At 41.9% G+C, this 24,995-nt stretch overlaps 1 protein-coding gene across 2 annotated transcripts; it reads left to right on the top strand.

The window, feature by feature from the left end:
• Nucleotides 1-1,431: 1,431 nt before the first annotated feature.
• Nucleotides 1,432-18,886, top strand: mmp16b (matrix metallopeptidase 16b (membrane-inserted)). Of its 2 annotated transcripts, XM_034105397.1 has the most exons (12): nucleotides 1,432-1,870; nucleotides 3,599-3,747; nucleotides 3,965-3,979; nucleotides 4,301-4,417; nucleotides 5,596-5,900; nucleotides 8,949-9,110; nucleotides 9,493-9,710; nucleotides 9,793-9,931; nucleotides 11,329-11,479; nucleotides 14,120-14,235; nucleotides 15,016-15,060; nucleotides 15,241-18,886. In XM_034105397.1, the coding sequence occupies exons 1-12, from the start codon at nucleotides 1,736-1,738 to the stop codon at nucleotides 15,600-15,602; spliced, it is 1,914 nt and encodes a 637-aa protein (XP_033961288.1). In that variant the 5' UTR covers nucleotides 1,432-1,735; the 3' UTR covers nucleotides 15,603-18,886. The 2 variants fall into 2 exon arrangements, with proteins under 2 accessions (XP_033961288.1, XP_033961289.1); XM_034105398.1 differs by lacking the exon at nucleotides 3,965-3,979.
• Nucleotides 18,887-24,995: the final 6,109 nt, after the last annotated feature.

Below are 24,995 nucleotides of genomic sequence, written 5' to 3' on the forward strand. Positions count from 1 at the left end.
CAAATGCAGACGTATTCACCTGTAAACGCATACTGAACGACATACATGCACATTTACCATTTACCTCACTGCTTAAAAAAGTAACTGTTGATAATAATAATAATAAACAGGAATTATATTTGCAAAGTAACTTACTTTGTTTCCAATTTTTTTTCCCGCTCCTGTCAGTTGGGGGGGGGGGGGGCTCATCTCACAATGTCGCTTGCGGCCCCAAGTTGGCCAGGGGCGGCCCTGACTAGAATCCACTGAAGCGGTTTGCTGCACATTCTGGTTTAGGGTGTGTGGATTGATGCCATACTTTTCCGGTAAAGGTTGGCACAGACAGTCCTTTAAACCCATTCAAGTCTGAGTTGAGAAAGTGTCCATAGCTACAGGAAACTCTGAGTCACAAAGATTGTCCGGTAGCAGACTGGCTTCAGAAGTGCACATTTGCATTTGACACAAAAGAAACCTGCCAAACCACACATGTGTCAGCTTGGCAGATGATGTTCATTCCAACTCTCTGTTGTAGTGATTGATGGAATGAGATCATGGATGTAATCAGGTGAAATGTTGATTTATCTGCAGGGAGACAACCTCTTTCCAGGGCAACTCCAGATTTAAAGTCATCGCTCATGACGATGAGTAAATGGCTTCTTGTTTTTGGAAGGATTTTATTATTGTAAGTTAAAAACGTACTTGTTGTGTAATTATGTCTATAGTTTGTTCTTCACTCCATGCCACATTGACTGTCTGTCAATCACATCAAATCAATGTCAAATTCTCGGCTCATTGGTTCATGTGGGTTCATTCAGGTTGTGGTGTGTCCTGTGCCCTCAACAGCTGACGGCCATATTCATCAAGGAAACATCGCCATCTCGTGGTTTGTTTGCTTCAGGCACGTTGTTGTATCTCTGGGCTATAAAGAGATGTAGGAGCTATAAATGTTTTAGGAAGCTGTGGTTGTCTGTTCTGGGTCTGCAGGCCAGAGCGCAACACAGGGGTGGGGCAGATGTTTCAAGATAAATGAGCTTCTCTTGATGTCAAAAATGTGCACATACAAGCTGCTGACTAAAATCAGATAATTGATTACTATCAATTACAGGCAAGGTGCATAACATGTTGTTAATTATAGACTTGCTACCTAAATCTGTCAGTGCACAGAAATATACTTTTTTAAACCGCTAAATAATCGTTTTGTGCACTGACACAAGCACAGGAATCAGTCCATAATCTGGATGCAGCGGTCCCTTTGTTTACTATCAGGAATTTAAAATAAAACCATCCGACTGCACATGTGTGCTTCAAAGTGCACAGAGACATGGTCGTGGCAATGTGAAAGTCAAACGTACAGGCAGTTCTGAGGAATTCAATTCATCTCTTGCACTCTGTAGGGCAGCTCTCATGATGCTGCCAAGCGGCGCTGCGCTGTGTGAGAAATCAAAGCGCAGGCGTGGAGTCGGGAGGGAGCCTATCTTGCGCAGACTGGGTACTGTACATGGCCATTGATGCTGCTGTATAGATGTAGCCCTGATGTAAATAGGAATGGCGAGGGCAGCGGACATAATATGTCTCGTTATCTCTGCTTGACATCGGAACATTTGAAGCCACCATCGGGATTTTACAAAACGCTGGGGCCTTTTCTCGTTTTCATGTGAATCTGCCTTGACAGCTCGCCTGATGCCTTTTATTTGACACAGGAGCCAAAGCAGACGGGCGGCTTCTTCTAATAGACACTCGGGAAAAACAGGTCATTATGACCTTAGTATCCTCCAGTAAAAGAAAACCATCGGATTGCTTTTACGCGGCAGCATTCTGCTTGCATTTTTTGCTTTGGATTTCGTGTGCTGTGTCCGGAGAGGAGGATCATCATCATCAGTTCAGCGTTGAGGTAAGATGAATGGCCTTCCCTCCCCGGTTATCATAAATGACCGTGCTCTCTCCTCCACATAATGTGCCTCAGCGGGAAAAACATATGTGTTTATGCATCGACTCCCAATCATAGCTCCCAATGCTATCCGTGGGAACAATTACCATAATGCATAACATGGATACATTGTAAGCCTATCAGCACAGCTCACGCACTGAACGGCGAACATAGCGCGCATTCCTCATTTGTAGAGTGCAATGAAACAGAAGGATGCTCATTTTATTCCACTGCGGTCCGTGAGCTGAGCTGATTCAGCCCAGTGATTCTAAATGTGCCACCCAGAGAAGAGTCTATTTTAATAGAGGTGATGCTTTCACTGCTGGATATTGTTATAGGCCAGCTTTCAGTCAGACATTCTTTATCAGCATCACAGTGCTAAAAGGATATTCAAATATGTACACACAAGCTGCATAATAGGATTTGTTGTACCTAATTAATTGATGTCATTTTCCTCCTCACCTCTGACTCCCTTTCACTACTCTGAAAAAATGCTGATGCTAACAGTCACACAAACACATCATTATTCCATTTTATGGATGACTGAAATCTGCCCAATATCTATTTGAGATCTGTGCCTTTGGAACGAACACAACACACACAGGAAACACGCCCACCGGAGAGAGGGGGAAAAGGATAAACAAGGCGTTTAGCTCAGCAGAAAGAGGGATAGAGGCAGAAGGGGGAGGGATGGACAGAGGAGACAGCTAGTCAGATTAGCCAGCTGGAGCATATCTCATGGCTGTAGTGATGTGGAGGCAGCTGGGTGGCGTGCGGACAGCTGTGCATGGCGTGGCCACCTCGTGGCCTCCCAGCATCAGGATTGAATCTAGAAATGACCCCTGCAATGACGCCCGGGCTCCAGCTCTCTGTATCAAGTACAGGGCAAAAGAGAGCAGCCTCAGGACAGAAACACTGAGGTCACTAAAAGAGATTCAAATGCAAACAGTTGCAATGATGTGCAAGGAGCCTCTGAGCAAGTATACACAGACACATTAAAACCATGGCTGGAAAGACATACAATAGATTATGAACCTGCAAATTATATGAAGCACCTTGTTGAAGCTTCTGTGACATTAAGTCTAACCACAGAAGCTCCTTCTCACTGCAGTTGGCTTTCTTGCGATAATAAAGTACTAATGGTTAGTCCTCTCACAGCCATTTGTGAAATGCAGAATAATTGCCCTGCAGTTATTTTCTTATTGATTTCTATTATGGGACTGGCCTCTTACTGGGAAATACTCGGTAGGGTAACTAAACAAATAGTACTTTGCCCTCATTAAACAGCTACTGTGCCCTCGAGTTAGCTACCCCAATGAATATATGTGGTTTGTATTTGAACCAGAATGCCTTCGAGTGTCAAGTGAAATATGAATTCTGAAAAAGAGTATATATTGAAGAAGTTACATCTGGGACTCAAAGTTGCTGCAGCTTATTTGATATCCTTTCACTTTAAACAGCTCTGTTGATATGATGTACATTGTAGTTGATAACTAATTAATTATCTGAATAAACTTGCAAAACGCAAATGCATAATATCCAGGATGCTATTTTATAATACACATTGTATTGCTTATCACATCCTATGTTCATGTCATTATTCCTGCTGTATCCAAGATATCTTATAAAGGGTATAAAGTAAGTCTTGAAATAAGTATTACATGTATATTGTTGACTTCTCACCTTTTGCAGGGATGGCTACAGAGGTATGGCTACCTGCCCCGCACAGAACCGGGAATGTCTGTCCTGCGCTCGGCCCAAACCTTGCACTCAGCCATCGCTGCCATGCAGCGCGTCTATGGTCTCAATGTCACAGGGACACTGGATGAGAAAACCAAGGAGTGAGTATGCACACGTGCTTGTTCAAACTGTGAGGGGCAGGCCATTGATGACACATTGATGCAAATGCTCCACTCATTCATGTAAACTTGCAAAAGGAATCAATATTTTAATGAATTAGTGAAGGCCAGAAATAGAGCTGATCATTTCACCCTCCATCAAAACCCCAGGCGAAGGTTTTAACACTTTTCCTTCTTCTCATTTTGCATGATGATGCAGTGATATCACACTGAGGTGAGAATTAATGTTTTGCCTATGTGTCAAAGTATGTGTGTTCTGTACTTGTGATAATCTCATGTGTTATGAATGAGAAAACATGACAGTTGATTTCCTCTCAGCACTCATTGAGAATGAAATCCTGCACTTGTATTGATGACTGTAGTTTGCAGTAGTTTTAGTGATATATTTTGCACACCACTTCCTTTATGTGTTGTTGCTGTTTCAATGTTCACCAAGAGAACTACTAAGTACACTTTTGTTTTTCTTGTGATGCCTCCTAATTTATATTTTGCAAACTTATATCACCTTCTCTTCGCCTCTCTCCTCTTCTCTAAGTTGGATGCAAAAGCCTCGCTGTGGAGTACCGGACAAGTTTAAGATTGCTGCGAGGTCACGGAAGCGGAGATACGCACTGACAGGACAGAAGTGGCAGCGTACACACATCACCTACAGGTGAGAGATAGTACAGACAGTTGTCATGGTGACCATTGAGCTTAGCCTGTAATGCAGGTTTCAGATTTGCCAGTGTTAATTTTTCTCTGTCTCTCACTTCCTCTTCTTTAACCACCTGGGATCTCACGCTCTGAGTTGTCATAGAGACAGTGCAAATACGTCACACATGCTGGTGGCAGACACACACACACCAAAATATCATCACACGTTCAGATTCACAAATAGATGCGCCCTTGTGTGCTATGATTATGTTTACTTTCCGGTTTATATATAGCTTGCTGGCAAAATGCAAAATGAAATCAGGCAGGGTTTTTTTTGTAATCCTTCTCTATGTATTCTTTTAACAAAACAAAACAGTTGTAGGTGAGGAGCATAAAGATTTAGGCTTTCCTCTCCCTCATAGAAAAACTGTTTAAAATCCTGAGTGTAAATTGGACGTAAACTCAGCGGAAATATTAAAACTCTCATCTTATCTCGCCTAAATAAGCTGCAGCTTTTTAATAGGTTCTGAGTGGTCCTGATAAACGGTTCTCTGGCACAACTGCAAATTGACAGGTTACAGCAGTAATGGACGATAACACTGTCAATTTATTCAAATCCTTCCTTCCTGCACACATTTGAATTGATGAGCCCCCTCTGCTAATGGAATGTCAATCAGTGCTGAGCCAACGCTGCTGCTGACTGCACTTTATTCACCAAAATGAGAGGAGAGAGAGGGAGAAGATTTCCCATTCCTCCCTGCCTGCTAGGGACTGATAACGACTGCAGTGTTAAAAGTTCAGTAAAAGCTGCTGGGCTTGAAATACTTGTGTCAAGTGCAACTTTTCTCCCCATATAACAGTAAAACATTTTCCTTTGAATTGAAGGGAATAACAAGGCGCAGGGTTGATGCAGTTTACACTTTTTTTTGGCTTTTGCTGATTGCTTTGTTCCCCATAGTCGCCATAATACTGTACGACTCCTGTACATCTATATCTTTCACTGTGAATGCACCATATGAACCTGCTCAACATTTTCCATGTGGAATGCAATTTACTGAGGTTTATTTTCATTTTCAATCAAACTTAATTAACATTGGCAATTTAATAACGATGCCAAAAAGCTTTTATATTTGTCAGCTTTGTATCATCTCCCTTGTTGCAGATACTTTATTCAGTTTGCTTTCTTTCTTCCCACAGCATAAAAAATGTCACACCTAAGGTGGGCGCCAGGGAGACTCACGATGCCATCCGGCGAGCATTTGACGTGTGGCAGGGTGTGACTCCCCTACGCTTTGAGGCCGTTCCGTACAGCGCTCTGGAGACTGGCAGGCGTGACGTGGACATCACCATCATCTTCGCTTCGGGTTTTCATGGTGACAGCTCTCCCTTCGATGGGGAAGGGGGATTTCTCGCCCACGCCTATTTTCCGGGCCCAGGCATAGGAGGTGACACACACTTTGATTCAGATGAGCCATGGACCCTAGGGAACCCAAACCATGATGGTAAGTGAAAGAAAAGGTGTGTTTAAACCTTTAGAGACAGATTAAGTGGTGATGGTCAGGGGGTTTCACAAGAATATACAAATAAGGGATTGAAAAAGTAAAAGTAAGGAAAAACTACAGAGAAGTTCATTGGAGAGTATTAGCAAGCATAGGAAAGGAAGTAAGTAAGGTTTTTAAATGCATTGTTGGCAGGCATGTAAACAGGTAAAGTGGTTTTGAAGATGTGAGGAACATTGAGAAAAAGAAGAAAGGAGAGTCATCAGGACACACAGATAAGGGCTGATGGGAAGCAAAAGATGAAAATGCAGATGGCTTGGCAGGAGCGCAAAATAACAGAGATGGTATCACAGGGCATGGTATGAGGGATGCTTAACCAAAAACAAAGAATGCAGAGATGTCTTTGATCGGCTGTGCTCTATTAAGATGCGTCACCCCATCTGTCAGGATTTTGATGTTTTTTCCCCTGCATAATAAGCTCTTTAGATGACAGGAAGCTCGGCTATTTTAAGACATTGCTTGCTGGTAAATGATTATGGCCATTCTGTTTTTAGTGAATTTTCTCAGTGGTGTGCTTGAAGAGAGTACGGAAGAGGATTAGGGCCACATGATTTTTTTTTCCGGGAGGATTTGAAAAAAAACCGGTTTTTTTTGTTCTGAGAAAAAAACTCAGAATTCTGACTTTTTTTTCTCAGAACATGATTTTAAAGTCATATTTTGTTTTCTCCCAAAAAATATATTTTATTTTTGTTCTGAGAAAAAAGTCAGAATTCTGACAAAAAAAAAAGTATGTGGCCCTAATCCTCTTCCGTATGAGAGTGATATAAAGAAATAGAGATATATAAATGAATACCATTACAATCTGTCAAAAATATTGTGATATGATGTTATGTTGTGTTATTCTATAATGGGAATATCAGGTAAAGTTAGGTGAGTTTATAATTAGGTTGAATCATGTTGTGCTTTACTTTGTTATGTTATACACCATTATGTTATTATCGGTATATTGTATTAGCATTGGTGTGGTAACGAGTATTAACAACCTCTGAAATGTCCAAATTGACCTAAGCCGTGTAATAAGTAATTATAAGTTATGTTGAGCTATGGATATTATAGGTATATAAATTAGGTTATCATGTAAGATTATGTCATATTGTTTAATCGTATGTGATTTTATACTGTGTTGTGTGTTATGTTATATAACATTATGTGATTATTGGTATATTAACTGAGGTTAGATTATAATGGGTTATATGGTGTTATAAGTCAAATTAGGGTATTGTTGGTTAAATTATTATGTTATTTTATGTTACAGTGTAAAATGTTAATATACAAGTTAGATTAGGTTTGGTTATTTTAAGTTCTGACATTATCTTATCTCATGTGATATGATGTTACATTATGTCGTGCTGATGATGTAATCATTATTTGCTATGGTATGCTACTATGGATTGATTAGGTTAAGTCGCATTAGTTAGCATGGCTTGTATTGTTATGTTATGTGTAATGTTTGGTTTAACTTTGTTATCTTGTTATGTCATGGTGTTTTGGATAATGTTATGATGGATCAAGTTAGGATAGGTTATTATTGATTATGCTCAAATGAAAAATGAAGATATACTGTAACAGTGGCCCACATATCCTGTAATGAAAGCCACCCTGCCTGTGTGGATGCTGGCAGGGTGCAGGAGAGAAGAGGCCTTCCTCAGCCGTGCATCCACACAGGCTTTAATTACCCTACCTACGGGGCGCCAGGCTTGTCAGAGCACCACCAGGCTGCTGCTCCTGCTAATACCCTCGTGCTGTACGCTTACATTTTATCCTCCCATTAGTGGAAGAGGAGGGTAACAACTCACACTGTGTTTGTTCTGGGGAACTGCTTGCCACCCATCAGCTGCTCTCCTTGTCTCCCTCTCTTTTGTTCTCCTTCTCCAATGGTAATTGTCTCAGACTCCCAAGTCAAATTCATGTTCACCCTTGCGCAGTGTCCCATGGTTATCCATGTGGAGTGCTGAAGCTCCTTTCTCTGCTTATGGCTCTGGGAAGCTGTGCAACCTTTAATGGGCTTTCACAGCGATGTAATTGTGAATGTTGCATGTTGACATGTGTGCTAATGGTAGCTCTGACCTGTCTCTTAAGTCTTTATGGTAGACATGTTTTGGTTTGGTGGAAGAGACTGCTTGTGTAAGATAAATGGGGGAAGGGGAGGTGTAACCTTTTAGCTGCTGGCTGAGGGTCAGTGGTGGGTCTGTGCAGCACTGCTGGCAGGAGTGGATATCATGTTTTAAAGGGCAACCATCTCCTGGGGACAGCTTCAGTCGCAAGCTGTACGTAAATGGTGTTGTTCTTTCTAAATCAAGTTGACACCATGAGCTGAGCACTGACCAGAGACACTGACCATGGCATTTTTGTTCTTTCATTTGTCTGTGTGTGTTTTAATGTGATATGGAATAGGTGTATAATCTTTCCTTGTGCTATGCCAATGTGTTCAGGTGCATTGCATAAATGTTTGTATTTACACTGTTTTATGGTAACTTGAACATAACATAAGTGTGTCCCTCTGCTCACATGGGGCATATTTATATCTAGAGCAACAACAACAAAATCAATTTACTTACAAAAATCTTTACCTGCACTACATTGCACCGCATTAGCTCAATGGGAGTCAGTGTGCATCAGAGGACTGGAAATAATGATTACATTCATTGTTGATTAATCAACCTGTTATTTGTCAATTATGTGTTTAATGGGTTTCCTATAATAAGTAAAATAATTGCTCAGTTGTGTCCAACCAATAATCCCAAACCCTAAGGTAGTCAATTTATCTCAAGGAAGATGATGAAACGTAAAGGCCCACTTTATCATTAATGATGTGTTTCTGTGCTTATCACCACCTATCTCTCGTGTTAATTAAGTGTGTCTCTGCCTGTTTTCTACTGTTTCATCACAGCAAACATAGTCACATGCATTTGCCTCCACCTCATAAGTACTGTCTGTAAATGATTGAGTTTTTTTTGGCATTAACATAATTTCCCCTCTTTTCCCCTCCAGGTAACGACCTGTTCTTGGTTGCGGTGCACGAGCTGGGCCACGCCCTCGGTCTGGAACATTCGAATGACCCGACCGCTATCATGGCTCCTTTCTACCAGTACATGGACACAGAGAACTTCAAACTACCTCACGATGACCTACAGGGCATCCAGAAAATCTATGGTAACCCTCTGCTACATTTCTTACAGAATTATTTTTCTTTTTCTTTCAATTCTAATAGTTTGACAGCAGATTAAGAGCAATGTGACATTTACTTTCCTGAAGCCATATCACAAAATGTTATAGAAACAGAGGCCCTGCACTGACTTAGTCACTATTACAAAAGCTGCTGAAACATTCAGTCATTTTGGGTAATTTGCCAGTAAGCAACATTTGTCAGCTGTTAAAGAGGACAGCCAACATGAGTCAACGAACGCATCATCTGTTCCAACATTAAAGGTGCATTGGTAAAAAAAAGAAAGTAAACATATTTAGCATCTTAATATGGAAATATATGTATCAACCTTACACAACAAAGTGTATAGACCTTTTTTTATCGTTTTAGGTCCACCAGATAGAGCCCCGCAGCCCACCAGACCCCCGCCCACAGTCCCTCCTCCTCGCTTCCACCCTCCTTCAGACCCCCGTAAGAATGAACGCCATGCCAGACCCCATCGCCCTCCACAGGGGGCCAAGCCCTCCAACCCCAACTCCAAACCCAACATCTGTGACGGAGGCTTCAACACCCTGGCCATCCTGCGGCAGGAGCTCTTTGTGTTCAAGGTAGAGGAGATCATCAGCCTGAGTAAACATGGCTACAACAATGAAGATGATGATGATGATTCTACCTTATGTGTTTCTACAGGACCAGTGGTTTTGGAGGGTACGGGACAACTCGGTGGTCCCTGGTTACCCCATGCAGATCAACTACTTCTGGAAAGGCTTGCCTCCCAAAATTGATGCCGTGTATGAAAATAGCGAAGGGAAATTCGTCTTCTTCAAAGGTAATACAGTTTTTTGGGAATAAGTAGTGCTATGGAGCAAAGTTTTTACAAGTGGAACCCTATTTTTAGTATTGTGCAAACGCACCAAGATGCACATGAACACGTGAGAGCACAAGAGGGACGTGATGCGCGTTTCTGTCACAAGGTTCAACTAGTGCTAATGTGCCAATACAAGAAAGGCAAGGAAGATGCTAACTGCTTGCTACAAAGCAAGCAAGCAAACATGGATGGTAACAAAACAGGATTATTTAACATTTTTCAAACCGCTTTTATACGTGGAAGACATATATTAAGATTAAGATTAAGATGGACTTTTATTAATCCCTCGTGGGGAAATTGTTTCTCTGCATTTGACCCATCTTAGTGTTAGGAGCAGTGTGCTACCATTTTGAACGGCGCCCGGGGAGCAGTGTGGGGAACGGTGCCTTGCTCAGGGACACCTCGGTAGCACTTGGTCTTGCCGGGACTTGAACTGGTGACCTTACAGTTGCCAAGCCAAGTCCCTATCGACTTATATATCAGACACACAATGACTTGTTGAAAGCACTGATTTTGTTTGCATATTTTTTGTCTGTGTACAATAAAATTGGCACCTTTATTCGTTTTCTTCCCAGATTTAATTTACATTCATAAAATAAATAAATACAAAAGTAAAAATAATCAAGGTAATCCTCACAAATAGGAAAAGGGTTCTGACAAAATAAATAAAAACACATTACACAAAGAACCCTTTATCCTTAGTTACAAATAAATATCCATGATATTTTAAAACATGTTATTTTGACAAACAAGAACACTGTTGTTTCCCCCTCTACAAGTCCATGTGGATATTTTTGCTCTTCAAACATCCAGTCATCTTTTATCATAACGCGTCTGAGCGGGTGACTTTGACGTTGCTTTGCATTCTGTACGGTAAACACAATGTTTGCCGGTCCATTCCATCGGACCATCAGCAGATTAACATGACATCTGTCACCCAGTGGGATCAGAGTGCCTCATGCTTTATTAATTCTCTCAAGGGGACTTAACTGCATGTGTGTGTATGTGAGTGTCGAGCTACTTACTGCAAGCTCACCGCCCCAGCAGCTCTCCTCACCCTGCCTGATGCATTTATTATTGTATCAATTAAAAGCAACAATAGCTTCAATAAAACTCAAAACAACAAGTCTCTGCGGCGTGGCGTTCATAGTATCATCGTCCTGTTTATTGTATTATGGATAAAACCGCATAAATGTTGTGTTGAGCAGATATTTTGTCAACGAGGTGTTACATCTGACATTTAAAATCTTGTGAACAGGAACACACACTTGACTGAGCTGAGAGTGTTTTGCGTGTCATGTCATCTTCATCATAATGTCTTCGTCCCAGAGCATCATAATACGTTGTGTTTATTTTAGGAAACCGTTTCTGGGTCTTCAAGGACACGACTCTCCAGCCTTCGTACCCTCAGGACATCTCGCTGTTCGGGAGCGGCATGCCCACTCAGAGCATCGAGACAGCCGTCTGGTGGGAGGACGTCGCCAAGACCTACTTCTTCAAAGGAGACAGGTCTGTGACGAACGGTTATCAGCACTGATGTGAAGTTAAGATGTTTGGCTCTCTGAAGTCTCTGAGAGCAGACAAAGTGCTGTGAGGATCAATCAAGGCGGAAATCTTAATTAAAATCTTTTGATTAAGCCGATAAACTGATTCTGTGTGACCAAATTGTATACAACCAGTAAGTTAAAGGTGGGGTAGGTAAGTTTGAGAAACCGGCTCGAGATACACTTTTTGTTATATTCCATGGAATGCTCTTAACATCCCGATAGCAATGAATATCTGAAGTGCTTTGACAAAAAATCCATACAAAAATGTCATCTGTGGAAGCCGTAGTACTGTAAAAAGCACGACCAATCATTTTAGCCGGCCCGGCTAAAATAACTGGAGCCTTCCATCTGTGCACAAACTTATCTCGTGCCCTCATTGGTCATGTGCGCGTTCGTGTGTGTTGGAGGAGGGGCTCTGTAAGGAAGTGGCAGATTTTTTCCGGCTGTGTATTTTCAAATTGTAGCGCACTCGAGCTGGTTTCTCAAAAATTACCTAGGTAAGTTTCAGAAACCGGCTCGAGTGCACTAAAATTTGAAAGTACACAGCCGAAAAGAATCCGCCCCTTCCTTCAGACTTCCTTACAGAGCACCTCCTCCAACACACATGAACGCGCACATGGCGTCAGCCGACTGGTGAAAGTGGCCGCCTGTTGCTGGCGAGTCATTGAAGTACTGCTGCAATGCACGCCCAATGACGGCACGCCCAATGACGGCACGCCCAATGACGGCACGCCCAATGAGGGCACGAGATACATTTCTGCGTGCACGAGATGGAAGGCTGACAGACAGGGCGGCAATCAATCGCGGCGATTGGTCGTGCTTTTTACAGTATTACGGCTTCCACAGATGACATTTTGTTATGGATTTGTTGTCAAAGCACTTAAGATATTCATTGCTATCGGGATGTTAAGAGCACTCCATGGAATATAACGAAAAGTGTATCTCGAGCCGGTTTCTCAAACGTACCTACCCCACCTTTAAGGAGTAGATATTACAGATGTGTTTTATTTGTCAGCCCTTTTTGGCTCCTTATAAACCCATTTTGTCAGTGTTTGGTACATTTAAAGATTTTGGGGACAGTTTCCCATGGAATATTTAATTATTTATCAGGTTTTTAATTCAGTGCACGTTGGCATAGATACCGTAGCTGTCATCTTTGAAGCAATGCAAGCTGTCACATTTTGCTCTGAAAATGCTGATTGCCTATTTAACAGCTAAAAAAATGCTGCTAATTGGCATTCAACCCAATAAGACCCAATGTAAGAGCAACACATGTGATGGGGATTTCAATACTTGAGTGTTTTTACTGAGAGTTTTCCCCGAAACCCGTGTGCGTGGCAATGATGTTAACTTTTGAGAGATGGCAGTGTGACTCACATGTTTGTTCAGCTGTCATGATAAATCATATCCTAGGAGGTCAGTGGGTGTATGGTGAAAGCTGTCAAAATGCTTTGTCATGATACTGTCATCCCTCAACCTGCTGCTGCACATCATGACAAACAGGAGGTTTTGTCCATCGTCTCAAACACGAGTGCCTCTCTCTCCCTCCCTCTGCGACAGGGTGCTGTTTGTTCTAATTCAAAGAAATGTCACTGCGTAGCAAGATTTATGTGTGTGAGCATCAGTGTATGAGAAGCAGATCAATCAAAACAACCCCTGAAACACATTTGCCAGGCAGATAAACACAGTGTGGATGATGGATTGACCACTTTCTCTGGTCATGTGAATCAAGCCAGTTGCAGATCTTTTAAATGTTCAGATTAGGTTCTTTTTTAAATCTCGCTGCAAGCTACAGATACAATATGGCTGTGAACACAGTGTGCAGATGTTCAGTGCCATTTTTTAAAGCTGTATATAGTTCGAGAATAACATCTTCTTAACTTAGAAGGCTTTTCTATCTGAGCAATATGAAAAATAACTGCCCTCATCTGGATTTTATAACCAACTTGCTAAAAATCCGTCCTCAAAGGGTATGTACTGTTAAAAGCACCGGTATAATCACAGAACATCATAACAAGCATCAATAATTGATATTTAGTTTTGATTTTGTGTAATAGCATAATTAAATCGTTGGAGTAACAAAGCCATCTACTCTTATTTAACAAATAGATTATTTTTGCATCCAATCAGCTTCTTCTACTCTTTTGTTATGTATATTTCTTCTATGAAATGTGAGTGTTTTTGCTTCACTGCGTAGACACCTGAAAAGCCTACATTTGGGAGACCAAAAGCCTTTCTCATTTGCTTGACATGTCTGTTTTGGCAACTCAGCCCTTGTTTGAGTTCCTGTGCAAGGGTCTTGGCATGATTTGATAGTGGACAGGAATAGACTGAGGAAGTTAGTATATTATAATAATAAGTACTTTGTATACTCCAGAGATTTACAAATAGCCGTGTCTGCTTAGCGTTGATGAATTTAGCAACTGTGTCCAGCGGTCGGATTAATTAAACTCTCATCACTGAGCTGATTTGTGTTTCACTGTGTGGATTTGTGCATAGTTACAAGAATGTGTAATTTTCTCCGAACGACCCAGATCAGGGGGTCAGGTGTTTAACAGGCCCATGTCACTCACTGACGCTATTTCTGTCTGTCCTTTTGTAGGTACTGGAGGTACAATGAGGACATGAGGACCATGGATCCAGGTTATCCCAAACCCATCACCATCTGGAAGGGCATTCCCGACTCTCCACAGGGGGCCTTTGTGGATAGGGCCAATGGTATGTCAGCTTTAATGACCGTGGCGTGTACTAGTCAGATTGGATTGAGAGTATTTACACACTGGCAGTGCAGCACTGTTGTTTCTAAGACAGAGTGACATTTATAAAACATGAAGAGCAGCACTTAACTCTTGTACAGAGATCCAGTTTGTCTGGTATTTGCTTTTATCGTTTTAGTCCTGAATGCAACAACATGACAGAAGGAAGTTGACTGAACATCGTCTTTTTTCTGGATACATTTTCCGTGAATATATTTAAACCGGTGTAAAATCTCTGCTTTAAAACACTTATCAGAATTGGGAGAATCTGCACTTATAAACTTTTCATAAGGGAGTGATAAACAAAAAGGAACACAATGCAGACACTGCAACTGCACAACACCAGTCGCAACAAATAGTGGATCCATAGAAAATGCATTTTGAATATCAATTTATCAATGGTTTACTTAATGAGGTTCTACACGATGATTTGCTGCTTGCTTTCGTAATGGATGATAGTCATTTTTATATTGTTTTGTTATCTCATAGACTATACGGTTAATAGTAATGAAAGAACATAAATAAAAAGTTCAGGCAATTCAGATCAGCATATCCAAGTATTTCTCCTTTAGGAACTTTGACTCTTCTCAATTGTTTCTCCAATCTTGTTTGTTACAAATACAATGTTACTGTACTTTTCATTACTTTCAATACAACTCTGTAGAAACCCAAAATGATTAGCCTTATTTTTAAGCAACCTAAAGCACGCAGCGAGTAATTAATCTCTTTCTTTCACATACAGATTCTGTTGAGAGACATCAGAATAAGAATCAGCTTAATTGGCCAGGTATGAGTACTGTGCATTTGACTCCATGTTGTTCATTGTTGCTATCTATATAGAAATTCAGCTAAACAATAACACATAGTCACTGATTTGGCTTCTCTATTGCATGACAAAGTGGTACATGCAACTGCACAGTATATGTATAAAAGTGTATTTGTTTTGTCCCACAATACCTCCCTGCAGGTTTTACCTACTTTTACAAGGGCAAGGACTACTGGAAGTTCAACAACCAGCTGCTTCGCGTGGAGCCCGGCTACCCGAGGTCCATCCTGAGGGACTTTATGGGCTGCGACGGGCTACCTGCAGACCCCGACTGGGACTGGAACCCCCCGGTGGCCGAGGAGCGCCACTACGACAACGGTGACGTGGACGTTGTCATCAAATTGGACAGCGCTGGGGGCACGGAGAAAGCCGTGGCCATCGCCATCCCCTGTGTCCTGGCGCTGTGCATGATGGTCCTCCTCTACACCGTTTTCCAGTTCAGGAGGAAGAGCACACAGCGCCACATACTGTACTGCAAGCGCTCCATGCAGGAGTGGGTCTGAGGGGCTGTTATCACTCTGTATAGAGAGGGGGTGTGAAGCTCGAGGTCTAGCTACTTGAAGCCCTAAGTACAGTAATTGGAAGCACTGTAAAGGGTACAGTTCTTAAGGATTGCCATGTTGGCAGATTTGAAAGCAGCTTGAACTCATAACAAGCTGCAAGGAAGTGAAGCGATCAGCAGAACTCAACTGAAGACATTAAAGGAGCCTGATCTCCTGTTTCCAACTAATATGTATGTATCTGCTTTGAATTTTTTTCTGTATCTTGGAATGAACTAAATTAAGTGAGACAGAGTTAAGCTACTGTAAGTGGGACCTTTGTCTATCCTCGTCTCTGCACGCCGCTTAAAAAGCCCCTAGCACTAACTTCAGTGGACAAATTAGAAATAGGCTTCTACTTTACTTTCAAATCTTAATTAAAGCGCTCTGAGCTGTGCTTTTCTTTTTTTTCATTTACCGTCCCCATAAAAGATTATTCATTGTGTGGAGGACTGATACACAAACCAAATATGACCTTTTCTTCCAAAGAGGATTACTGCTCGATGTTGTTTTTGATGGGATGTTTTTTCCTCCATGGATCGAACATTGTTGCATCATACTCAGATTTTCTTTTAGCCATCGGCATTCACATCCACTCGTCTGCTCTGTAATCTGTGTCGATGGGAAGCAGCAGTTAGTAAGAGCTTGGAACTCAAGACTGTTGTGGCAGTGTATCTCCAAACGGGGGCCAAAAACCTCTCTGCAATATTTATGAGACTGCCTTAATCACAGAATGCTTAAACTCCCTTCCCTTTCTCTCTGTTTCTCTGGTGTGGAAGCTGAATAATAAGTGACACAATAGGAACACAAACAGTGTATAAAGGCATTCATTGCTGCCCATAATGCAACTGCAAAACTAGTAGTATAGGACAGTTTCGATCCACACCGGGTTCATTACTCTTGAAAATGTGCTAAGCAGTGCTAAATACCTGATGGCTAGCAGGCCATCAGCTTTCATTTACTGCCCCACCTGAGGGTATGAGAGAGAAAGCGAAGGCTAGTTGTGTGAGTGTGAAACAGACAGTAATTACCCACACTATAAATGTACTGTAGAGTTACCATCCTGCTTCCCTTTTTCCTGGCAAGTTTGGACACTAATACTCCATACGGTGTCAGGCCATGCATTTTAAAGAGCTTTTTCTTTCAACTTTTGTACAAGGTTTACATTATATTTCACAGAGCACGCAGAGAGTTAGTGGAGGAAAGAGAACGTATACACACAGTACGTTTCATTAATCACTGCATCTATGGTCAGTGCTTTTGCCCAGATTGCTCCATCTTCTCACTAAGTTATTGCGAATAGTTTCTGTGAAAATGCAAAGTAAACAAAGCATTAAGAAGTAAACACACATCTAAAACAATAACAGGATATAATCTGCATAAATAAAGACACTTAGGCAAATTATTGTCTGCATTGTCGAGTTCAATAATAGAATCAGGTTGTTCAATGCACTGTAAACACATTTACTATTATAACTATTAACAAATTACTAATAAATGCTTATAGAACTACTCTAACATTGGAATTAACAAAAACAGAACTAGCAAAACTAAGTCTGATGACAAATATGTTACATATATATCGTGATCTATGAATATGCCTTTAAATGACATATGTTTCAAACTGTTTAATCAGCTGATTATGAGAACCAATAATAGAACATTAAAAAGCAGACCCTCTTTGACGTGAGTTGGAGCAAAGGATTTCCCCCCGTCCCCATGTATTGTATGATGAATGCAATACACAGCCTGGATCCTAATGAAATACATTGTCCTGCAATTGCCTTTGATTGTTGCCATACATGTAACAATGTGGTTGTGTGGTGTAGCGTTTCTCAGAGTTTGCCGGATGTCAGTGAGCATTCATGATGTGATTTTGTTTTCCTATAAATATTCGTGCTTTGTTACTCTTTTACTTGAAATGGTCATGAACATCAACTGTACAGGATATCTGACATAATCTTTAATATCAAGGCAAAGCTATTTTAATGCCATATCTCAGAAGAAATTAAGAGATTTTAACATGTCTATAATCAATGAATTATCTAAAGAAGGGTTAAGGGGTTGGATCTTGATTGATGGGTTGAACCTTTATTAGATGTGGTTTTATCTTGTCATTGTTGGTAAGGGATAAAAACTTTAAAACCTATGGGCAATGCATGCCGTTGTAAAACTAAGATGTCATTCTTTCATGGATCATTCAGACACTCTTCTTCTGTTCAGTCTCTTCCATTGTGACTGAGCAGCACTGCAGGTTTCTGTTGGATGCGTTGACACATCCAAACTGTCATCTTTTATAAAAAACAAAATGTGAAATTACTAGCTTCCAACCGGTCCTCCCTGTTCCAATCTTCAGTCGATTGTCAAACTGATGAAAGGAAATGTACGCAGGCAGGAACATCTTTCCTAAAGCAGTGCTGAATTGCAGCACGAATCACACCATGTTGATCTACGACCCACGGTAATTTAAGGCGGAAGAAAAACCCTCGGCTCAGTGTTGTGTGTGATGTCTTATCAGTTTTGTGTGTTTGTGGTGAGGCCGTGATGGCTCCAGCGAGAGTGAATTAAAGACGGCCACCGATGCGAGTCGGTACTGTATTTATTGCCGTATTTATTCCTCTGTGCTCAGCACCACAGATCTTGCATTGTACTGAGGACAAGAAGCTGTCAATAAAGTGGGTTTGAAATGACACGTTTTTTTTCTACCACTCCCATGTAATTGTCCACCTTCTGTTACTGCCTAAGCAACAAATGATCTGCAGCGTAGGTTTTTCCAATCTTTGAAAGGTAAATCACAAACTTGAAAAGGTTACATATACGAAATGCTCTTTAACACCTGAATCACTTGAATAACTTGACATTTTAGATGTGAATTAAGTGCAAGGTGGAAGTGTCAATGCTCTGACCTGTCCCTGTTTATCTTCAGACGCCTCCCATTGTTGTTGTCTGCCTTGACACACTGCATAGCATTCAACTAATTTAAAGTGTTGTTAAAGGAAGTAGATGAGACTGATTAGACGGCAGTCGATACATCAGAGAGACAAGGGTACGGACGAGACAGGGGACATTTTGCAATCATTGCCGTCACAATCTTGTATACATGAAGTATATACTGTATACCGCATAGTGTATGAGAAGTAAACATTGCATAATATGTACATAAAGAGTGTATATTGTCTGCTTGGGAGGATTTTGTTTTTAAAGTCATTCATTACATGGATAAAGAAAATGCTGTGTGTTGTAAATAAAACAAGTGCATAAAGAGTGTCTCCTTGTATCATGCTCTCACAAAAATGTGCATGTGTTTGTTAGATAAAAGCAGAAAACATCTATTAAAGGGTTGGTTTAACCAAATTACAAAGGTAAAATAGGAAACAAAGTAAAAAATACCTCTAAATGTATTTACCAATGCAGATAATTTGATTAATTGACCAATGTATTTACATATTTGTTCCAAGGTATCAGCCAAATTTTCAAAACAAAGGTGATTGGAAGATGTTCTTAATCTCTTTTCAACTCCTGACATTCATTTTTTGACATCACATCCATGATGCTGAAGCTTTTATCCGAGGGAAACCGTAGATGAATTCCTGATGTTGTTGCAGGAGCCGTCCTTCATTTGTTGCATGTTTGTGATTGCTTCGAGGGGCACATCGCCTCTTTGCAGAGCTCCCTGTGGCCTGGTGCATGAGTCATTCCACCTCCTTTTTCGAGTAAAAACAGACAGAAAATAGTTTTGAACACCCATAAGGCAACATGACATAATTCTCTCTGAAACACTGCTGTTAGTAGTTATGGTACATCAATAAAATAACTTCTACTTTTATTCAATTTAATTAGCTTAACAGTTATTTTCCCCTGATTATCCCTTATAATGTAGGTGGTAATCTGTTAAGGTGAGTCAATCAATCAATCAATCAATGTTTATTTATATAGCCCAATATCACAAATGTTACATTTGTCTCAGTGGTCTTCACAGTTTGTACAGAATATCAGTATGACAATACGATACCCTCTGTCCTTAGACCCTCACATCGTACAAGGAAAAACTTCCGAAGAAAACCCACAGTTTAAGGGGGAAAATGGGAGAAACCTCAGGGAGAGCAACAGAGGAGGGATCCCTCTCCCAGGACGGACAGACGTGCAATAGATGCCGTGTGTAAATTGAAAAGAGTGAGTGAAGCAGGCAGGACCCAAATGCAGAATAAACAGAAAAATACCTTTATTTCAAGGATTTCAGGAATAAACAGAACTCTACCTCGTGAACACAGTCAACGACAAACAGACACACCAGGGAAACTAACGACAGGGAGGAAAACACAGGGAGAAAAGAACAGCAAAACAAAACCCATTACCAGACACAAAACTAAAACCGTGACATGACATAAGAATCGTGACAGAACCCCCCCTCAAGGGACGGATTCTAGATGTCCCTAAACACACAAACAAATTCCAAACTTCGAAAAGGGTAGGTGGAGGGGGTGGGGGCAAGGCAGAGTTGATAAAGGGGCAAAGGCCACAGCGGGCGAACTCAGGGGACCGGGCATGCCGGGCACAAGGACGGGCGGGAGCTGCTGGAACCCCTGGCGGGTCAGGCGTAGATGGGACCCTGGACGGAACATGGGCTGGTGTCAGTGGGACCCACGATGGAGCAAGGGCTGGTGTCGATGGGACCTGAAACAGGACAGGACATGGTGTTGGCAGGAAACCCGGCAGAGCAGGTGTCGGCGGGACCCCCAACAGGACAGGACATGGGGTTGTCAAGAAACCCGGTGGAGCAGGTGTCGGCGGGACCTCCAACGGCACAGGACATAGGGTTGGCAGGACCCCCGGCAGAAGAGTAGTCGGCGGGGCCTCCATCGGCACTTGACATAGGGTTGGCAGGACCCCCGGCAGAAGAGTAGTTGGCGGGGCCTCCAACGGCACAGGACATAGGGTTGGCAGGACCCCCGGCAGAAGAGTAGTCGGCTGAGCCTCCAACGGCACAGGACATAGGGTTGGCAGGACCCCCGGCAGAAGAGTAATCGGCGGGGCCTCCAACGGGACAGGACACGGAGTTGGCAGGACCCCCAGCGGAACCTCCAACGGACCAGAACATTGGGTAGGGACTTGAGAGGGGACTCGAGAGGTGACTTGAAAGGGGACTTGAGAGGGAACTCGAGAGGAGACTCGAGAGGGAACTCGAGGGGAGACTTGAGAGGTGACTTGAGAGGGAACTCGAGAGGGGACCAGAGAAGGAACTCGAGAGGGAACTTGAGAAGGAACTCGAGAGGGGACTTGAGAGGTGACTCGAGAGGGGACTCGAGAGGAAACTTGAGAGGGGACTCGAGAGGAGACTTGAGAGGTGACTCAAGAAGAGACTTGAGAGGGGACCTGAGAAGGAACTCGAGAGGGGACTCGAGAGGAGATTCGAGAGGGTCGGTACGCCGACAGAACACGGGGGGCTGGAGTCGGCCGGAACGCTGACAGGGGACGAGGTGCTGGAGTCGGCCGGTACGTCGACAGGACACAGGGAGCTGGCGTCGACCGGTACGCCGCCAGGACACAGGGAGCTGGCATCGGCCGGAGAGCCAGTACTGGAGCCGAAACTGGAGTCGGGACCATGGCTACAGGGGCCGGTTCTGGAGCCGGGACCATGGCTGCTAGGCAAGGAATCGGAACACGGAACCCGGAACACGGAACTATGGCTGTGTGGGATGGTACTGGAGCATGGATCCATGGCTGTGTGGGCCGGTACTGGAGTACGAACTGGCTTCATGACCTTGCGTTTTTTAGAGGTCCTTTGGAGGCTCCGTGGACCTCCAAACACCAGGCCAGACCCCAAGAAAGGGTCAGAGGCTCGAGACAAGCTTTCAGGGCTGCTTGTAAACATTTTAAGCCACTCAGGCAACGAGCTCCTGAGCCAGGGCTTGCGAGCAACCTCCTGGTGTGCCTCCTTCAAAGCAGCCTCTGTATCCCGTCTGGATGAGGCTGCCAACCAAGTATAAAAAATGTACTCTAGGGCGTAGTTGAGGTTATCCGCCTGTTGAGCCAACAAAAAAGAAACTGCCGAATCCATTACTGGTCGGTTCATTCTGTCAGGGTGAGTGAAGCAGGCAGGACCCAAATGAAGAATAAACAGAAAAATACCTTTATTTCAAGGATTTCAGGAATAAACAGAACACTACCTCGTGAACACGGTCAACGACAAACAGACACATTAGGAAAACTAACGGCAGCAGCTGCAGCAGTAAAGCTGAGGTAGTGAGCAAGAGAACTTCCTCTAAAATACAGTATACTAATACTGATAGTGTGTGCATGTTAGCATTGTTCAAATTAAGTATAGGACTAAATTAAATGCAGCTACTCTTTAACATTTTTTTTAACTGTTGTTGGTGTAGCAGATGTGAAAATGTTAGACCCTTCTATTTATCAAGATGTTGTTAATTGCAGAACATTGTGCACCATCCCTGTAACTATTTTAATATTTTAAATTGGATTAACTATATCACTTATTTCACCCTTTAGATCACAAGATTGTTCTATAAAATGGATGCAGTATGCACACAATGTCATCATAGTGATTCACAGATCAGAAGACTTTTGTTAGATATACGTTTTGGTCACAGCGACCACATGAATAACATGATGTGCATGAAGTAATTATAAATTATAAATACATAAATTATTATTACTTAATATTATAGCATGTCTGATAGTCATTTATAAAACAGGAGACAGGAAATCACATTTTTTTAAATGTCACCTTTACCTCTAGTGATATCAAGCCAAACAAGTTGTGCTCAAAGGAAAAAAGCATTGACACTCAAAAATGTCAAAGCCATATTTCTTTCCGTGAACACAGTATCTTGCTTTACTCTTTAGACCAGATTGTGGCGACTGTGGCTGCGAGGAAGTGCGGTCGTCTTTCAACCAGAGGGTTGTGGGTTCGATCCCATGCAGCCAACATGTCGATGTATCCTTGGGCAAGATACTCAACCCTAAATTTCTCCCGATGGCATGGCCAACGGTGTATGAATGTTAGTTCCTAGAGTAAGCTGCACTGCTCTGTGTGAATGGGTGAATGACATGTAGCTTTCAGGGGTCGTAAATACTGGATAAAGCGTTATATAAGTACAGTCTATTTACCATTTATTTTGGATCTATTTTCTAACAAACAGATGAAAATTGAAAATTGTGAACAGCATAATCCGGATTGTCCACCACAAAAGGCCCAGTTTTTGGACAGAGGTGTTTCAGTTGAAATGTCTGCGGCTAAGCCTGTTTTTCAGGTCTCAAGCTCGAAAATGACATTCCCAGAACAAATGACCATATCTTCCCTTCTAAAAGGGTTAAATTAATATCTTTAATCTTTTTTCTCAAAGTAATGATATAAAAACCTGTGAGTTGGATGTAGAAGAGTCAGAATCAATATAGAAGTTTTTTATTATAAAGAAAATTCAGATTGAATATAGTAAAAAACTGTAAATTATAGTGACCGTCCAAAAATTCTTTTTGACTTATAGTGAAAAAAACGACCCTTGGATGATGGTAAGGTAGACTAAAAGTTTTAGGAATCCAAAGTATAACATATAATAAGTACCCTGTATCAAGATTGATGTAAAACAAGTGACATTTGACCTTTTTAGAGAGGTTTAGCAAAAGAAACTCCACCTCTGAGGTGATTTGGGGGTTTTACCGTTTCTCTGGAACCCATTGGTCGATTTTGGTGATTGACATCTCTTTCTGACCGTTAGAGCCAATATAATCGAAGGGGAATCTCCCCACTCACACCCATGGTAAAACAAAAAGGTGGGGGCTTCGCGGACGCAGTTTTGCATGAGAGTGAAGCCAGGGTTGCCAACTCTCACGCATCTGGCACGCTTTAACTCTCAATCTCACGCTCTCACGCCAAAAACAAGAATACAGAAGACTAGAAACGGTTTTGAAAACTTTTGTCACGTAGTGATCGTCTTCTCAATAGAACATCTTTGATAATGTCTTCTGGCCAATCAGAATCAAGATAACGGCGTGGTGTTGTTGCAGGAAGTCCCGACGGAGAATACTTTTGCTGTAGTACATCTCTATACATCGATACAACATTACGTGTTGATAGAATTATGAATATGAAATAAGACCCCACGGTTTGATGAGTGATAGGTGTGTGGGCTGTCTTTCATTTTGACACACAGAACAATGAGGGCTACCCACCCTTATCCACAATGTAAAGTAATTCACACAGCCTCCTCTCTTCTCTCTTCAGTGAGGAGCAGCAGGTTCAGCTTTCAGAACAAAGTAACACAACATTAAAATGGCATTCATTTTTTTAAATATGTCGTGTAGTAATAGATGTATTTATTTTTCTTCTCAAGAGAGTACCAGAATGTGTATTTTATGTTAGTATTTCAAAAAATCTCCTGGGGGAGAATCCCCCCAGACCCCCCAGCAGGGGTTGGGTTTTCAGCATGCCAACACTGTGGGGAAGTTGCAGGATTGGCTCCAGGTCGCCCTTTTTATTTACTACAAGACAGATGTGCCATTTTATTTCATACAGTTCAATTTGGATTGAGACAGGGAAATAATCTAAACCTCACGCATGGCGTTTCACTGTCAAGGGGAGCGTGTATGTAATTACATTGCAAATACTGATTTGAGCCCCACCACTGTATGGGTTAGCCCTACCATAGATTACCCAACAATCCAGATCCAGTAGAAATTATAAAAAAGTAAAAGCCTGCTGCTTATTGTTCTACTAGGCCAAAAATAGAGTCAAAGAGTATATGAGAGTGAGAGCGTGTTAATTAATATATTTGGCAGTTTGGAGTAAATCTGTAGATTTGTTTGTGTGTGTGTGTGTGTGTGTGTGTGTGTGTGTGTGTGTGTGTGTGTGTGTGTGTGTGTGTTGCACAACCTGATCTCACCAGAATGCGTGACTCCACCACGACTCCTTAACACCACAATGCGTGGTGGACTCACGAACTTTGTTACATTTGCGTGTCGGCACCACGCAAACAAGCCCAATGTAAAGTGAATGAGGCTCCTTTGTCGTGGTGCACACACGCATTTCTACAACGTCCTTCAGGGAGCTTTTATTCTATAAAACGTTTTTAAAATATACTTTATAGCTTGTAGTAACTCGCGGGAGGCTTCTTTTATTTTATTTGTATTCATAATAATTTTTATTTTTCGTCAGAATGTATTATGTTGCATTATTTACGATTTTTTGTTCTCAAAAAACAGTGCATTGTGTGTAATACAACTGGGATTTTTATTAAATTAGTTTTTAAGGAAGGCCAGAGCTTCAGCTGTGTCCAATAGATTGTTCCCTTTAGTTAACGTTTTTTAAAAGAACATTATATTCCAATTTGATCATGTCCC

The sequence above is a fragment of the Pseudochaenichthys georgianus genome, chromosome 17, assembly GCF_902827115.2.
Source record: "Pseudochaenichthys georgianus chromosome 17, fPseGeo1.2, whole genome shotgun sequence".
Lineage (NCBI taxonomy): Eukaryota > Metazoa > Chordata > Actinopteri > Perciformes > Channichthyidae > Pseudochaenichthys > Pseudochaenichthys georgianus.

What these genes read in the sequence shown, in the direction of transcription:
- mmp16b (XM_034105397.1), top strand. Translation starts at nt 1,736, where the DNA reads ATGACCTTAGTATCCTCCAGTAAAAGAAAACCATCGGATTGCTTTTAC. An exon ending in GGGCATCCAGAAAATCTATG is followed by an intron (nt 9,111 to 9,492) that starts GTAACCCTCTGC and finishes TTATCGTTTTAG; the next exon opens with GTCCACCAGATAGAGCCCCG. An exon ending in AGGAGCTCTTTGTGTTCAAG is followed by an intron (nt 9,711 to 9,792) that starts GTAGAGGAGATC and finishes GTGTTTCTACAG; the next exon opens with GACCAGTGGTTTTGGAGGGT.